Source organism: Ruditapes philippinarum, unplaced genomic scaffold (assembly GCF_026571515.1).
Source record: "Ruditapes philippinarum isolate M1 unplaced genomic scaffold, ASM2657151v2 ctg550_1_1_1_1, whole genome shotgun sequence".
NCBI lineage: Eukaryota > Metazoa > Mollusca > Bivalvia > Venerida > Veneridae > Ruditapes > Ruditapes philippinarum.
Window position 1 is genome coordinate 308,950 of NW_026854566.1, and position 19,545 is coordinate 328,494.

General features: G+C 31.7%; 1 protein-coding gene across 1 annotated transcript in view; it reads left to right on the forward strand.

The window, feature by feature from the left end:
• Positions 1-7,007: 7,007 nt before the first annotated feature.
• LOC132740482 (partitioning defective 3 homolog) overlaps positions 7,008-19,545 on the forward strand; it is a 63,509-nt gene continuing 50,971 nt past the window's right edge. Inside the window, exons 1-4 of the mRNA XM_060728388.1 lie at positions 7,008-7,627; positions 14,905-15,009; positions 17,624-17,822; positions 18,471-18,601. Of these exons, the coding sequence (XP_060584371.1) occupies positions 7,502-7,627; positions 14,905-15,009; positions 17,624-17,822; positions 18,471-18,601 (561 nt within the window). The 5' untranslated portion in view covers positions 7,008-7,501. The remainder of the gene's footprint in view (positions 7,628-14,904; positions 15,010-17,623; positions 17,823-18,470; positions 18,602-19,545) is intronic.

The following is a 19,545-nucleotide window of genomic DNA, read 5'->3' on the forward strand; positions in this document are numbered from 1 at the left end:
ATATATTGGTTTTTGGCCCTGTTAAAAGTGGATGAAGCGGGGTACCAATATTTTAATGTGATAAAATCGGTTTCTCGTTGTACTTTCAGGCACGGAAAATAGACGGGACAAGACAAGACATTGTCAAAATGATTCTTAATGAACAGTGATTGGCACTTAACTTATGCTTTGTGAATAATTTTTAACAAATTGCAACCGTTTACTAGACATCTGCACATGTTCTTTGACAGCTCTCGTCTTTTGTCGGAAAACTCTTCTGGATAATGCTATTAATGACAATGATAATATCCCACATAGATCTATATCCCAGTAATACTGTTCCATTGTAATATATGAGTGAAATCGTGGCATTGGAATAATAATTAAAATGAGACATTTAATGATAAATCAATCAATCAGTCAATCAATCAAGCAATCAATCAAAAGGCTGGGTTGGCTGTTATTTCTTTTATTACATTTAGCTAGTCTTGGGTTTGTTTTTTTTAAGATTATGTGAATTTTATCTTTTTCTTTATTAAGTTCATTTATTTTGTCATTTATTTAATGCTGCTAAACAAACTGTATGAAAGATATTGGTTTCCAAGCAGTTTTCGGCCCTAAATGGCACCTTTTAACATATAAAATCTTACAAAGTTAGGTACCTGTCCAGCATAACCATGTTTGCAATGTTGCTCTTTTACTTTACTCTTTAATTAGAATATAGGCATTTTCTTACTTTATTCAAATTTTCATAGCAGTTTTTCGGACCTTTTTATTTTAATTATAGCCAGAACCAGTAAGGAATATTAAGATGATTTAATCAAAGAATTAAATAGAGGGTGTCAGCCGAAAATGGTAGCGTTCGGTAACAAATGTGTTAATATCAGAGACATATAGATATCTACAGTTGAGTTCACACTAAACTTCCCACCCTTGTGCACTTCTAGTGCACTAGAGCTGAACTAGAAGTGCACACCGTCCATGGAGTCTGGCAGCGTGAAGTCTATTGCACACTGTCCTGTCACAAATTCTAGTGTCTGTAGCATTTCTGATGTTATTAGCCAACATGCGACAGGATATAAATCAATTTCGCCGTGACGTCACAACAATATAACGGTATTCTGCCAACGTTGATTTTCGAACCCGGGTTCGATTCCCGGACGGCGCAGGTCACTTTCGTTGTTATTGATCATGAAATCCTTTCTACGGTCATTCGCACTGTACCTCTGCTCTGGCATGTACAGAAGTTTCAGTTCCTTGCGAAAGTGAAGGCAACTAGTACTGGTAAACTGCTTGACAGCCTGCCCAGGAACGATGCGGTGGTTGAACTGTGCTCTGGTAAATTCAGTGTGGCTTACTGCCGTGATCCGGAGTGAAAACTACCAACACCACCACTACTGTTGAATTTCGTGGGCACGCCGAACGTGGCATATCTTTACATCCGGCGACTCGTTCGTGAATTTCAGAAATTGTCGTACAACTTCCCGTGCGGTTATACAAGCATTTAGCATGCTTATAGCCATAAGACCTCGAGGTAACGTCATTCCTGGAGCACGTTCAATTGAATAATTTCCAAATTTAAAAGTGGTTATGGTATAAGATTGACACTATATTTATTTGGACTTAACTGCGTTCTAGAACAGATTTTTTGTTGAGTTTTACGCACCAACACTGCAAAGGTCACGTGGCGACTCTCCAGCTTAATTTGTGCAAGAAGGCCTCCGGTGTCTCTCCTGGCACGAACGGGCATCTGATAGAACCACCGACGTTTCATAAGCTAGGTGGATAGTTTCCTCATGACAGAATCCAAAGTCGCCGGTGGAGTTCGACAATACAGCAATGAGAGAGCAAATGGTTTGAAGCCAATGACCTTAACCAATCGGCCACTTTTAGTTCTGATTGAAATGGGTTTTTTCTCTCGATGTTGCGCCAAACATGTTTTATTGTTGCCTTTTTTCCGAAAGATTTTTGCATTATACATGAATGAGAATTTTTGTAAGTTTTATACAAATATATAAATTGGACGTAAAGATTTTAATATATGGTTTTTGTTGCCAGACACAGCCAGGAATAATCACATGAAAAGCAATTATTTAAGAAACGGTATTTTTATAATTGATAAATCATGTTTAAATTATAAACCGCTCACATACGTTATAACTTTTTTCTTCAAATATTGGTCAATTAATTATCATTAAGTGTAGAAATTTCATTGTATAAATTTATCCTTGACAACTGATCTCAGACCTCGATTCTTATCATTGGTTTCATGACAGCTGAAGAAGAGGAAGACAAAACTTAAATGTTTCATCTTTATCTCCCAGTGCCACTGCATATGTGTGCTCAATTATTTTCTTTTTATAAAGTCCATTAAATTTAACTTAGTCATACAAGTATACAAAATATGTCTTGTGAAGAGTGTACTCTAGTATGTAACACTTTTCACATAATAATACACATGTATGTCAATTAAACTTCTCATTGTTCTGTCTGTCTGTTTTCAAACACATTAAAATATAAAAACGAAGATACGAAGACAAAAAAAGTATTTATAAATAAATATATTTTTATTTTAAATTTAGTTTTTTTTTTATAAAAGAAGTAGAAAATCAGTTAATTAAGCATTCTAAGCTTTTTCATTTATCATGCATTTCTTACTGTTCTTTATATAATCATAAATATCAAAGGGAGGTAACTGCTAAAATATTTGTTATGTTAAGTTTACGTCAGTTGTTCCCCTTCGTTTGTCACACTACTAATTTTCATTATTTTTTGTAGAATTTATTGACAGGCATTACCGAATTCAAGTTATAAAATTTCTCTTTTTTTTGTCTTCTGTCCTTATTATAATTAACGTGTTTAGTCTAAGCTTAGTCAAAGTTTATTTTCGCGATATAATGCTAACAGTAAATTTTCTTGTCAAATGCTTTGACTAGTTAAAAAGTAGCTCAAAATAAACAAATTTTAGGTGATTATGAGCAATTTTGTAAAAACGCGACCTTTTCACCATGAAACTATACCTGAATTGAAGAGGGCACGGAAATTAAATGTAAGATCATGCTGGAAAAGAAGAGGAAAAGCAAGAAAAAAGAAGATTTTTGTTTTTATTTTGAAGGATTTGTAAGTGTTAATGTATGATAGATTCTTTAATTTTAACTATACCTCTCACTAAAAGACACAATCATGCATAATCTGCATTTCTCACATATCTATTTTTCTTTCCATTGACATCAAAATTAATGACTCGCGATCATAAAAGTATTGCTAATGAGATGCAATCAAGGTTTATCCTGATAACAAAAAAAAAAAACTTGCGTTTTTTTACGAAATCTAAAAATGCACTTAAAAACGCTTGTAAAGAAATTCTTAGAAATCATAAAAATTTAATGCTATGTGAAATGATTATTGATAGGATACCTCGGCTAAAAAACACATTGCATGTACATGAAACAAACAGAATGAATCGTCTCTCAAAAGTTTTCAAGAATGTTAATGTATATATATATAATAGATCTCCTAAATAATACTAAGCAATAAATAAGTATATCTGAATTTTAGTCAGACTGGGACAATAAAGTGTTTTGTAAATGCATAGCATGAAAACGAATCCTCACTGTATATTACGTCAATAAAACAAATGACGTCAGGAAAATTATTTGTACGCTTAATGTAGCTGAAACATGTTTTTATTAACTGTTTTTTACAGTTAGCATGTTAGAATGGAAAGAGATATTAAAATTTCTTGCATAGGATAATAATGATTATCGTTCAAATGTTTTGTAAATAATCACTCAGGCCTTTTGGCCTGTCCAGATACTTATTCCTGCGCATTTGAACTCGAATCGTGCATTAGTCTAGAACAATGCACGTGTTACGGGTCAATTTATTTGTTATATTAATTGTTCATTTTGCCGTGCACTGTTGGTCAATTAGGCGCGAAAAAGTATACTTAATGTCCGCGCATGCGTCAGTTGTCGTTTGTCACCGTGGCGTCTGTTATCGTCTGCTATTGACGTACGTGTATTGTATTGTACCAAATAGTTCCGTCAGGTACGCTTAGCGAAAATTCAAGAAAAACGTGCAAAACAATGCAACTATGTCCGTATCGCGTGCAATTTTGTAATTTGTTTTTGTATGTCCAATTATGATTTACGTTATATAAAAAATAAAAGAAGTTTTACATTGGTTTTTAACATTTCCCTTTTTTCCAAATTCCCGCAAACATTTCTTCTCCAAATCAACTTAATTGTCTTTATTCTCTTACAAGTATAAGTATACTAAGTCTTCTTAATATTACATCAATGCTATCTGTTTATCTAATAATTCTTTTAATAGAAAATATCTTATTATTAAGTTATTAAAACGCCAAGGTAAAATTATTTTCATTTCATTCATTTACTTTAAATGATTTTTATTTGCAACGCTCTGAAATCGTTGTATTGTTGTATTTATGTATGTTTGATTAACTTTTATTTCATGCTTTACAGTGTTTTACTATAATATATCAGATGATTATATAGATTTGCATGTAAGATTGAAATATAATTTCACTGAGTGAACACCAGATGCAATATTTTAGTGAAAATATAATAGCTGGTGTTTAACAAAATTCTTTATTTTGCTTTAAATGATTTTAGTATTTTACTGATTGCTAACTCGCATCTCTTGGACGTCAATACATCATGACGTATATAATTTTGAATAATTTTTAATTTCTCTAATTGCTTACATTAAATGATTTGTGTACATCACTTCTTCTAAAAAATTTACCTGACGATTTTTCCTGCCGTTATTCATTAGTTATATTCTCTTTTCATCCGCATTCAGATATAGTCCGGCTACAGTGAAAATTATATTTTATAAATTTCACTAGTGGTTTATCAGAATATAATCATCTGATATATTACAATAAAACACTGGAAAGCATGAAATAAATTCTGATAAACAAATAGTGAAATTTATAAAGTATAATTTTCACTGTAGCCGGACTATATATCTGAATGCGGATGAAAAGAATATCATAACTAAATGGAATAACAGGCCAAATTTAATGCCGTCATACCTAAATTTTGCTTCTTTTAGAAAAGAAAGTGGACGTCATCAACATCATGTTAAAAATGTAACAAAATAAGAGAAAGTTTAACAGAACTATATTTCAAAATTGATGATGTGGCGTCATGATGTGATGACGTCATAAAGGAGAATGCACGACGTTACGCGGCAAAATCAGTTAAATATATTTAAAATCACTTTAAAAGCATGAAATAAAAAGAAAATTTATTTGTTTTACATTGAAATACAAGATTGAAATATATTTCATTCGTGAACACCAGCTATGATATTTTCACTCGTGGCTACGCCAATCGTGAAAATATTGCATTTTCTTCATAATATGATATCATATTCAATCAATTTTACAAACCTACGCCAAAAGTTGTAGCAATTCTACACTGTTACATTGGTGGCCAATTAATGTGGTCTAAAAGCCACTGTGTTTGTAACACAGGCAAAGTTGATATCTATTAATTAATCACTTAGCTGAAATTTATTTTCAAAGTTTATTTACAAGATAAGAACAGGTAAAGATACATAAAATAGCAACTCATCTACATACTGCATGATGTAGCTCAAGATCTAATGGTTTTTATTATAAAAAATATAGCACATGTCTCTCAAAAAATGAAATAGTGTTCAAATACTTTTTTTTAATATTTAATGAGTTGATCAAAATGAGTAGACCCGATTCAGACATCAAAATATGCCGCACAATCCGTGGATTATTAACCGTAGCAATTCACAGGTGCTCGTCCAGTTTTGGGAAAAAATTGTGTAGCGATTCTTGCGTCCCGTCAATTTCCTTGCCATTTCCTGTCTATACTGTACTGTAGTGACCAACGCGTCAAGACTCAAGTAATCAACTGTTAAAAAAAACAATATAAACTTCTGCTTTAAATTGTGTTGGTGCGCCGTAAAACAAAAATAACAAATTGTGTTTAGTAGAGCACATTTAACTGATTGTTTAAAAGTGGAGTTATTCGAGCCAGAAATACACCTCTTGTTATTTCCAAAACGAGGCTACCTGTATTCATGCGGAAGTCCTTTGGTATTTCCATTAGTGCGTAAACAAGAGAGTGACCCAGATTGGATGGGAGTTTAAAAAGTTCTGTTCCTACGAGATTCATTTTCTTAACGGAGTACACACATATTTCCTATTGTGTTCAAAAAATATGAAATATATTTCATTCGTGAACACCAGCTATGATATTTTCACTCGTGGCTACGCCAATCGTGAAAATATTGCATTTTCTTCATAATATGATATCATATTCAATCAATTTTACAAACCTACGCCAAAAGTTGTAGTAATTCTACACTGTTACATTGGTGGCCAATTAATGTGGTCTAAAAGCCACTGTGTTTGTAACACAGGCAAAGTTGATATCTATTAATTAATCACTTAGCTGAAATTTATTTTCAAAGTTTATTTACAAGATAAGAACAGGTAAAGATACATAAAATAGCAACTCATCTACATACTGCATGATGTAGCTCAAGATCTAATGGTTTTTATTATAAAAAATATAGCACATGTCTCTCAAAAAATGAAAAAGTGTTCAAATACTTTTTTTTAATATTTAATGAGTTGATCAAAATGAGTAGACCCGATTCAGACATCAAAGTATGCCGCACAATCCGTGGTTTATTAACCGTAGCAATTCACAGGTGCTCGTCCAGTTTTGGAAAAAAATTGTGTAGCGATTCTTGCGTCCCGTCAATTTCCTTGCCATTTCCTGTTTATAGTGACCAACGCGTCAAGACTCAAGTACAGTAATTAACTGTTAAAAAAAACAATAAACTTCTGCTTTAAATTTTGTTGGTGCGCCGTAAAACAAAAATAACAAATTGTGTTTAGTAGAGCACATTTAACTGATTGTTTAAAAGTGGAGTTATTCGAGCCAGAAATACACCTCTTGTTATTTCCAAAACGAGGCTACCTGTATTCATGCGGAAGTCCTTTGGTATTTCCATTAGTGCGTAAACAAGAGAGTGACCCAGATTGGATGGGAGTTTAAAAAGTTCTGTTCCTACGAGATTCATTTTCTTAACGGAGTACACACATATTTCCTATTGTGTTTGTTGATTTTATTATACTGAATATTATAACATTCATGGCTTACTGTGTTTGATTTCGTGTTACTATTCTTTGGGATTATCACCTGTGTACAGTCAGGAAGTATTTGCTGACAAGAGTTACCGTTATTTGTTTATTTTTTTTCAAAATAGATTTTGTTTTTACATATTATTCAGTTATTTCTGTTCAGTAATTCAATATTGGATAATGTCTAACTTGGCAGAAAAACCCTAGAATATTTATTTTCAAGCAAACTGGAATCTGGATTAAACAAATAAAATTGTAAAAGTAAAGGAGTAAAAACTAAAAAGGTGGAATAATTTTCAGAACAGCATAAGAATCCCTAAGTTTAGTTCACATCTGGAATAAAGATGTGAATTTGTAAAAACCATGCCCATGAAGGTGACTGTTTGCTTCGATAAAGTTAAAGTGCTAGTTCCTTGTGGTGATGGTGAACTGCTGGTCCGTGAATTAATAGAGAAGGCTATAACACGGTACAAGAAAGCAATAGGAAAAGTAAGTATCTGATACAGAATTGAATTAACTATATTAGATTTATTTGTTTGGAACTTTGGATTAAAGCTTACAAAATTTAATGTTACCAAATATATTAAATATAAAAAAGTACCAACATTCCATTAAAATTTCAAAAACATAACATAAAGTACAGGGTCTGCTAGTCCAACAAATTGTGCGCTTTAGGGCTTTTTATTATATAGATAATGGTCACCCTTCGTAAAAGACAGACATCTTTGTAATATCAGATTGTAAAATCGGTCAGTCAGACCGTCTGGCAGTCTCAATATTGAGACTAAGGGTTAGGGTCTGCCAGTTGTAACCTAGAACTCCTTAATTCTGCGTGTCTTGTGACGCTTTATTTTGTGGTTCTTGAGCCGCTTTTATTTTGTGGTTCTTGAGCCACTTTATTTTGTGGTTCTTGAGCCGCTTTTTTTTTGGTGGTTCTTGAGCCGCTTTATTTTGAGGTTCTTGATACCTTCTTATACCGAGCTCCGTTTTGCTAGGTCAATGCATTGATTTTGTTTTGGCACCCAAACTTGCATTGCTTGAGCTTTTAGTGGGACTTTTAATATCTGAATTGCCTGATGGTTTCGATACATCTCTGCAAGATAGGGCTTTATAGACTAGCCCAATACTCCAACTAATTATAAGTTGCAAATTGAGATATTCTTCTATTTTGTGTTTGGGCAATATCTCCCCTCTACAAAAATATCATGGAATCTAGCTTTGGCATGTCAAAATATTTTGACTACCGAAGATGAAAAAGCTGAATTCTTGGCTGATCACTGTGTGGAGGGCAGTGGTTACAATTAACTTGTGAATAATATTTAGTTTTGTTTATTTAGGACTGGTATCACAATATTCATAATATGTAAGCCTTGTAAGGAGATACATGATGCCTCAATTTGATCATTAACTCACCAAGTATTCTTACACTTAACTACTTATGTTATCTAAAATGGAAATTAAAGTCGAAAAAGTACCATATACAGTTATTGTTTCAGAATGGAACTATACTTCTGAAGTTCTGATAGGATTGGGAAATAAAGTATTGTACTCTAAAGTCCAAATTAATCTCAAAACTCAAAATAAAAAAAGCCCTTAAAGTTACAAATTTAGGACATTAAAATTTTCAAGAGTTGTAATAGACTATAGTGCTATGGCACTTTAATAGTGTAATTGTTACTTTTATCAGGGTTTGCTCAGATTGTAAACACAGCTTAGTAAATATTTGTTTATGTCTGGACATATAAACAGTTATCATTTTATGATAATTTGCTCTAATAAATCCTCATGTTTACCTATAAATTGATGAATGCTGGACATATTTATACACAAGGAAAGTTTTACAAGGTTGTAAATATAATTTTATAGTATATACAGGCAGGTGATAAGTTGAACTATTATTATCTTTAATAGAATTTTAAATGAAAGTTTTGGAAAGTGTCACTATGAGCTTAAGCTATATTACCTGTAGTTATAGTAATTGTATTACACATAGTTTTATTACTAATTTTAATGTACATATGGCACATGTTGCATACATGTAGAAGAATTATTTTTTATCATACAAAAGAATAAGAAAAGTAATCATTCAGTTACTCTTAGAATTATATACATGTATAATATAAAATAAACATGTCTGTGACTCATTTGATTAAACTGTAGTTCCGATTACATAAGAATTCATGGAATCTCTATAATTACTTGGAATTAAAAACATATAGTACTTAAAAAATTATATGCTCTGCAAGCAGCAGTTTAAAATCACAATAATTTCTTGGAACCTTAAACACACATAATTATATAAGAAATCTAATGTTCCGTAGTTCAACTTTAATATTTCAATGTTTACTTCTAATGTACCAGCAAAATGGTTGTAAACTTTATACAATGTAATTTTATGTATACATATTTTTATATACAACAACTGTTTTGATAACAAGCTCTTTAAATGCTATTTGATTGCACAACCAAATAAAATCTAAACTACAATTCATGCAGATTTTTTTCTCAAAAAAAAATGTTGTTTACAGTCAGTTTTATATTTAAAGTACATCAGGGCTTCCATGAAAAAATAAGTTCCAAAATTTGGGATTCAGAGACCGCAAAATGTTTGACATTCTAAATCACATAATATAGGTAACAAAGGAAAAAGTTTTTATTTATATTTTCAAAGTCACTTGTAAGCCAAAATCAGGTGTAAATGACTCCTAAAGGTTCACTAATACATCATAAATTTATGAATGTTAAACTTTAAACTTAAATATTATAGTATTGATATTATATAAGTACAAAATATGATATGCAGGCTTGTGACAGATGTACAGTTAAACTTGTTAAATTTTACACAGATACATTGTATGAAAACGAACAGGAAAATAAAACATTAAAGTTTTGATATATTTATGAGTATTGTATCAAAAAATGTGAGAGATTTGATATTAGTTATTAGTTTGTTTATATATTTAGGTTGTGGAAGACGAGCATTCCATGTCAGTGATTTACGTGTCATATTGACATATTTTATTGACAGCCATCTGTTGATATTGGTTTTACGCATTATCAGTTTATTAAAAAAGTTTTATTTTTCTTGTTAAATACAAATGTAGTTGGGCTTTTGAATAGTTATTTTTTGGGTTATACATGTACTTCAATACATGACTGTAGTAATTTTAAGTATTTTTTTCTCATTGATGAAAGTACAAGTTAATAAGGTATAGTTGGTAGGTTAAATGCTTATTTTGGGTTATACTTCAGTAAATGTAGTAATTTTAATAGTTAAATATTTTAATAAGTGTTTTTTTTTCTCTCATTGATGAGATTGAGAGAACAAGTTAGTTAGTTGTAAGTTGTTTAAATGCTTAATTTGGGTTATATTTCTTCAGTAGTTATTCTAAAAGTAATTATAAGCGGCTCAATATGAAACACAGTGAAGCATGTTACAAAAAAATGAAAAATATCTGGAATATTCATCAACTGCAGATTTTGTCAGTTCATATAAAATTGGTTGCTAATATCACACAAATGTCAAAATTTTTAAACTTGCATAAATTCGTACATTGTTATATATACATGTAAGTTCTAAATAAATCAGAAATAATTTTAGAAAGATAATATATATATATAGTTGCTTTGAGATACTTACCTGAAAATTAGGATATCTATATATACATGTATGACTATACAAATTTTTATCAATATTCAGAGGTCAAAGCAATTTACAATCCAATTTAAATTATATTAATAAGTAACTTAATGTTTTATTTAGCTTTACTTTCAATCAGATGAAATGACAAAATTTATTAACTTGATTGATATATGTGGCCAAAAAAAACTACAAAAGTTTTCAAACTGGGTTAATAATTAAAGGAAATTTTATGACATATTATTGTCACCAATTGTGTATAATTTTAGTAGTTTATGACTGTCAATAAAACATTGTGTAGGAGTATAATGTTTATATAGTTATGTAGCATTACCACATACCTATGTAATAATGTAGTTGCCTAAATCTTCATGTGTCAGAGTTAGCTGCATTATAAAGATTTAATTTGATTACACAACACAAACATTATGAATTCTGACATAGACGATAAGAAAAATGACAAGATTTCATGTTAAAATTTTTACCCAACCAAGTGATTTGCCGTTGGTGTAAAAATAATTTTAAGTTTTTTTTTCAAAGCTCTTTTTATCATCTTTGTCACATTTGCCATTACAATTGTTACAATATACCAATACAGTTTTTTGTAACAGTACATGTATACATGTACATGTAGATCAACTATCATTTAGTTTTGGATATTGTGGGGCTTCTGTATTTAGAGAGACTGAGTACAGAAGAGTTTTGACTTTGAGACATTCTGACAAACTTTCGTTCATCTTGTGTTGTTGGGCAGACAACCAAAATCAAATGGCTAAGATTCACTGTCCATTTGAAATTGTTTCCTGCAGTGCGTGAAAAACCGTGTGTGAATGACAATGTCCCATGCAATTTTTGGTGCAAAAAATATAACCAAAACATTGACCTGCTACAGGTTCAGCCTGAAAGTGCAGACTGGCAGAGAAATTTTGACTTCCTACCAGTGCATTTTATTGATGTTGCCAACAGTATAGAACCTAATGTCATGTACATGTAAGCAAGCCAATTTGTCACTACATGTACAAAAAGATTTTTTTCCATTCTGTCACATAATGTCAGTATCACCAAAGCATAATGTATTGTTAAATTAATTATTCATTCCAAGTTGAAAACCAGATCACACTGTCTGAATGACAGTGTTAGATCTGAAGTCAATTATTTTCTTGAGAACAGCAAAAATTTTTGCAAGTTCATTCAATCATAAATTAAATTTATGCTAACTGATTAAACATAAATACATCCCCTTCAGGTGATTTCAAATTAAAGTAATAAAATTTAGTAACGGTTTGAACACAAATTTCAATGTTTGATGTAAATTTGAATTACGAAAATTTGTGAATTTTATGTACATACATTAACTTTTAAGTTCGAATGACAATTGATTTAAGCCATGGGGCAGTAGATTTAAAATCTGATAAATCAATATACACAATTGAACTTTGATGATGACCCCAAAATGTACATGACTCATCACTCAAACAGTGTAAAGATTTGAATAACATTTCAAGTGGGGAAAATGACCAGGTTTCAGATAATGGTGAAATAATTATAGGATTGCCCATTGTTTAGGGTAATAGAAATGTTCAATACATTTAACTTTGGCTGAATCATGTTATATTTAAGTTTTGATGTTTGTGATGAAGAAAGATATAAAGTTTACCCAAACCTACTTAAGCTGTCATAAAAATGTTTTCCAGTTACTCCCAGCCACACCCCCTCATAGAAATTTTGTGTGTACGGTTACCTTGATTAACATATTGTTTACGATTATAATTCATGAGTCAGCCACTTGCCCCTCACCATTGTGGGTTTGATTTGCACCAGGGACATTGAATTTCTTTTGTGAGTGGAAACTTTCGTGACTGGAAATTATTTTGCCTTGGCTTAGGCTTGTAGAATGTGGGTGGTTCCATCCAGGCTACTCATGCTAGAAATAAGTTATAACTCCCAGACATGACATGTTAACAAATAAACATAGGACAGAACATATTTAGAAGTTTTAACCTAAAATGATTTTTTTTCCAAAAGTCCATTCAAGATTATTTAGGGTAGAAAGGGTTAAATAAAACCCCTCCAAGATGAGTCAGCAGTTGTTATCTTTAAGAAGACATGCATGAAGAGCTGGAGGGACCGTAGAACCATCTTCAAAATAACAGCTGTCATGTTTTATTATGATAAAAATGATACATTCATATTGAAAGATAACATCTACATCTTCTAGATTGATAAAAAAATGTTGCAAAAGGATGCAATAATTGACACATACAAAGTGATGTCACAGTATTGGTCAACTTTACAGTACAATATTTTAAAAGACTAACGCTTAGTTTTTAAGAAAGTTGCTATTTGTAGGTTCAGAGCAATTAAAACTTGGTACTTTGAATATAAAAAATTCTGGAAAAAAACTTAAATTAATCAGCTGACTGTGACTGTGTATACAAAACTTAGTCTCATTTGTAGTATTACAATTACGCTATTAAATAATTAAGGCAGCATCAAAGGCAAACCATCTTATTAATCGCAAGAATATAAAAAAATCGGTTCTGAAGATAATATTATTATCTATATGAATGCAAGTAAAAAGTGAAATTATCAGGATAAATGTTTAAGTACACTATGTTTTGACCTGCAGTTTCCCCAATAATTTAAAGCTCTATATGTGACGTCCAGATTATTGCTTGTTTTAATATGCTTTCTCAAGGCTTTAATGGCCATTTGCCACCTGAGCTACTTGAGCCATTTGCCACCTGAGCTATTTGAGCTTTTTACCACCTGAGCCATACATGTGGTACATGTATATTTGGAAATTAATGATGCAGAATTTGTTCATGTACAATGTAGCTTAAAATGAAGCTTTTTTGAGTAAAAAAAAGTTCATCAATAAAGTTTTAAAATATATGGCTGTTGAAGAGTTTAACATGATTTCTCAAGGAAATTCTGAAAAAAAAATTTCCAGTCTGAACTCTTTAGTGCAGTATTGATGCTAATAAATGTATGCAGTTCTTGTAAAAAAAGTTCTTTCTAAGAGATTGTAAATGGTTCCATGTGCTGTTTTTCTGATTATATTTAATTAAAGAGCTTACCTGTGTTTAGATAAAGTCTTATCTGTTGATGAAATGTTCTTTTTTCCCCACTGATTTCTTGGTAGTTATACTGGTATAAACTTGAATGGATACATCAGATAGAAGACATATGGTTCGTGTTTTAAAAGATTTTATCAAATTTCTGCAGCTATTTTTATGTAACCAATTAACTATTATAAGAAGCATGGATTTGATTTTAAAGTTTAAGTGTTAAAAAAAAATCTTGAATGAAATATAAAATTGTTTATTCCCCTCCCAATTACCTGGTTCCTCATTAACCAGGTAATTTCATTTTGACATTTTCTTATGTAGATAAAAGCATTATTAACTTATATTCAAACAGTCATTATAATGTTTTGTTTATTTTTTGAATATGAAAAATGCATTAACATATATATACATGAACAAATATAGTAAAACTGTAAATTTCCCATGGGTATGATTGTGTCAGCTAGTCAGACATCTTTTACCGGGTTGGTGTTCAAACCAAGTCAATGAAGTACCGGTATATGCTATGCCTATGGACTCGTGTTGATCTAAACTGAAACATAATCTATCAATATAAATCATGGATATTGTTTGAAGAATAATGATTTGCATGTAAAATTTATCTGATATTTGATAATACATGTTATTGTACACATGCAAAAAACATACACATTTATCTGATACTTGCATGATAACATGTAAAAGGCAAATTTATCTGATATATGACAATAGTTTTTAATTCACATGTAAAAACCAAATTTATCTGATTTATCAAACAATATTCTTGTAAAGAGCATTTTATCTGATATATTTTATGATATACACATAAAACAGAATTTATCTAATAATTAGTGAAGTGCTACATGTATAATAATGTTTTTATTTAATAAACTTATTCATAACATTTTGCAGGGTGTTTCTGAAGCAATTTGAAGCATTTTGCATACAGTGCAACTTTTAGATGGAAGCACTCTATTCTACAATTCATTGTTATACATGTAGATGGAGGCTTACTTAATGATGTCAAATAATCATTCTTTTTGTTTTGTTTATTACAGTCGACAGATTATTGGGTCAGCGTACACACTGTAAGGACCGTCAATGAAGACTCGATCCTTGATCCTGATGATACACTGTGTGATGTGGTCGATGATAGGGAACAGGTATTATAGTTTTAATCTGTATAATTATGTATAGTGTAATATGTTTATTAATATAGTGCAATCTTAGGTGACAGTGCATTCTTGGATGACTTTTCTAAGAAGGCACTAGGCCAGACATTGGTAACAAACCTCTCAATCTACTCCCAGGTTTGCAAACACTTGGGGAGGGATAAAAAGGGATATTTTAACTCATGTCACTGTGTTGGAGGGGCATGGGTATAGTCTGGGTGAGCTCCAGCATAGGGGGGGTTGTTGAGGATGGAATGGAAAGATCAGTTATTGTTTTCCTCATTTCATCTATCCTTACAAAGTACTCAAATACCAATACTGGCTTATCTTCAGGAATAAGCAGATTTTTTTCTCCACCCGATTGTTTTTTGAATTCAAAGACTTCAATTTCATACATTCAAAGAACATGGTAATTTCTATTTGTTACAAAAAAGTGAATACATGTGTAACATTCACTTTTTACTGGCAGTATGTATTGATATATATATCTCATAAAGTAGGTAAATAATTTGGAAATTAACAAAATGTGTATGTAGGGACATTTAATGAAGGTTTTTACTATCGCCCCTTACCATTTTACCGTGCTACCGCTTACTGTTTTATTGAAGTTTAAGTGTGTACAGTACCAGATGTTTAAATATCTGACAGATCAATGATTCAATAAAGAAATACCTCCTTCTTTAAAGGCCTTCTTTAACTATCTCAGTTATACACCTTGTACTTATTCCTTGTTTAAATACCTCTTAGTGTCTCTCTTGTTGTTTAAAGCCCTGCTACAGTTGAAATCTTTGTTTAAATGCCCTGCTTTAATTAAAGTCTTTGTTTATAGGCACTGCTACATTCATACTCCTTGTACATGAAAAACGTTTTTTTAATGTTTTACTCTGATATTTAACTTGCATTTTAAATGGGAAATCTTTGCCAGGAGGGGAATTTTAGACAATTATTAATTTTGGGAGGAGGGGTGGGGGGAGATAGTTTTTAGGCTTGGGGAAGTAGCCAGGCACTGGCTACCGCAAAGAAAGGTAAAATTTAAAAAGGTCATGTACTTACAGAAATTATGCAAAATTATGGTTGTGGTCAATACTTTCCACTAATGCAAAATTTTACAATTTGTCAAAAGAGTACACAATTGGTAGAAAATTCATTTAAAAGAAGTCAGTATAAAGGGCAATGCAAGTTGAAATGTACTTCAACTTTTTACCTATCATAACTGTTTTTGTTTTAGTGTTTAGTAGATGTATAAAATAATGAAGTTGTCGTAAGTTACTCTTACTTTTAATAAGCAAATGTTGGTAAAATTACCAACCCCACCCTGAGATCTGTCAAAAATGACATTTGGTGAAGATTTATTCAGTTTTCAGATATGGCATTAAGTCAGAAGCAAATTTCCTGTCAGTTAAATAGAATTACCAGTTATATATATAAAATTGTCAGATATATAGAATTGTCAGTCACTTTACCAAGCTGGTACACAGAACTATCAGTACAATGTAACTTGATAACTGAATTTCTCTGGCATTATCATTCCCCGGCACAATAGTATCTATTTACACTACATGTATATTGTTCTCCCCACCACATTAAATCTAATTTCAATTAGTGTAATTCTGTTAGTGGAAATCTATTGGTATTGAATACCAATTTCAAGTGGTGGTGTGGCCCAGTGGTTACCATTTCAGGCAAGTAACTTAAGTATTGCTGGTGATGTGGGTTCAATTCTTATGTTCAGATTGTAAACATGAGACTGTAAACTCATTGCTAAATAATGGTTTGTTCCAAGAATGGATTCAAGGCTGTTTCAATAAGCTTATAGCTTCCAACATAATCAAACAGAGATAAATTTGTATAAATTGAATAGAGATGTTGGTTGGAATTTCCAGAACTGTTATGGTGTTGTTATTTTTTTTACCTTTTTTACATGTTTATGTATCTTATTCTTTATAGAAATATTCAGTTTTGAATCTGCATGTCACACTATGACTGCATTATAGAAAAGTCAATTTTCCTTCAATTTATAAATTTCTTTGAAACTTGTATAAATTTCCATTGACAAAAAATGTGTATAATATGTTTATATAGAGAGAAAAGCATACTGTCTTATTACAGCAACAGCCTGACTGTGTAAATAATGAATAGAATTGTTTTGGATAGGTTTTAAAATGAGTGTTGAACATGCAATTTCTAGGTTAATTGTTAGTTTAAAGAAAATTGAATTGAAGTACCGTACTTACTGCGATATATGTAGTGCATTTATATTATTTTTCTAGTGCATTAGGTAACAAGTGGTTTTAAGATCCACTGTGAATTTTAAATTGTCAAGGTCATTGGGGTGTCTGTGGATGAGTGGTACTAAGGTTGATGACTTCACACCACTTGCCTTTCACTGCTGCAGGTTGGAGCCGTGCAAGCGTTTTTTATTCTTTCATGTGCATGAAACTGTTGCTGTAAAAATCTATTAAAACAAGTCCCAGGTCTGGAATGAACCTGTATTGCATTGTCAATTATGTCAGTGAAAAACATTCACTTTTGGCCATTGCTTGAAAAGAACTTCTTCATTTTTCTGAATCATCTTTTCCTTGTGCAGTATTTTTTTTCGTTACAGCTTATAGCGGATTTTGAGGAACAGGGTGGTCCCCGTTCTCATCATAATGGTGGGGATGGGCAAAGTGTTAGTTCGACGGGAACCGGGAGTCCCGATATATTTGCTGCGGAATTAGCCAATCACAAACCTAATCATCATCGAGGGTACTCTTTCGACAGCCAGAATGATGTGATTGTTACAGACATAGATATAAGTTCAGGTAAAAATCTTGTCTTGTATAGAATAGTGAGTGATATAGTTTGATATAGATAATATAAAACCCTTGTGACAGCATTGAAATTTCTAAATGTAAAATTATTTAAAATAGACATTGAATTCAGGTCATGTAAGACATTGATGGCAGTTCAAATGAACATGCAGACATAAATATTAGTCAATGACACACTTTTCTTAGAATTTATTCTGAGTGAAAGAAACTTCACTAATGTCCAAAAGCATAAAATGGTAAACTTTAAATTTCCTTCTTGGATCAACTTTCATATTTTATTTTTGGAGGGGCATCTGTAGATTCAAGCTGCACCAGCATCTTTGTATTTTCTCATGTGAGAAAGCTATCAAGCAAGCTTATTCAAGGTTCATGGTTCTACAGGGTGGCTGTCTGTGTCTGAAATATTGCACAAAGGTGTACCTATGGTCTTCTTCCGCCAGTAGAAACTGGAATGTCGCCATATGACCACTGTGTGAGTGCAACATAAAACCATACTAAAAATAAAGAGAGAAATGTTTTGGGGGAAATCAAGTTAGAAATCTCAAGTTAGTGAACAGTTTAGAGCCTTATGTCAGACTGCATGGATGTGCAGGCTAGCCTGTATTTTTTCATCATTACATTATAATGTATTTTGTTCAGGTTCTGGTCTAACTGTTCGTAGAGGGAGTGAACCTGCCCTTAATGTACTGGAAGATGAAAACGTCACACCTTCAAAACAGAACAAACACAATAATAGAAGCTTTGATGACAATGCTGGACACAAGAAACAAGTAAGTTATTACAGGGGAAATGTCAGGAAATTGTTAACACTAGCCCTGCTTTCCACAGGAAATGGCAGGGATTGTGACCCTGGATTATAAGACCCTGTGCCCAGTACTCCAGGAAATCGTATATACTGTATGGATGACCTACAGTCAGATGGTCCTAATCAGCAACGTAATTTTCCCCTCTTATAAATGAAATCACAGTACCATTTTGTGCTAGTCTATACAATTCAATGTGTACCATGTTTTTCGATTGCCTTTCTATATTGGGAGCCTATTAATTTTTTACCCTTGTACCTTTCTTGCAAAAACAAATTTGCTTATCCACTGTGCTCTAGAGGGCTCCAATATTAACAGTCAAACAAATCTTAGGTCTTAAGCAAAACAAAATCACTTGGAAAGCTTCTGACACATTTTTTGTACTCTTAGTCAAAAATGATAGTTTGCCAAAAAAACCTCCAGTGTTAGATATTATCTAGACATGCTGTCCTTAAAATAAGAATTTTAACTTGGGGTGAATTATCATGATGTAAGACAAGAGTGAGATAAATTTTCTATGAAATGTGATAAACAAATGAGATATAAATAAATCTGTCAGACAGTGAAGAAAACATAACATTTCCTTCTCTCTTTTTAACCCAATGAAATCTAATCATATTTTGATAGGAACCTTTTACTTTAGGCTAGAAAATCCATGGGTGGTAGAGATAGTTTTGTGCATTTTCACTTTGGCAGAAAAAGAAACGTAACTTTATCATATTGAAAAGGAAATATAGTTTAGCACTTGCATCTATTCATCATAAAGAATGATTAACATACTTCAAGAATAGAAAATTTCCTTATCTCTGGCACTATCCTCCATGAAAGATAAATATAATTACAGTTGAGCGTACCATACCATATAACACATCTCTTTTATAAACTTACTTTGTCATTTCATGTTAAATTGC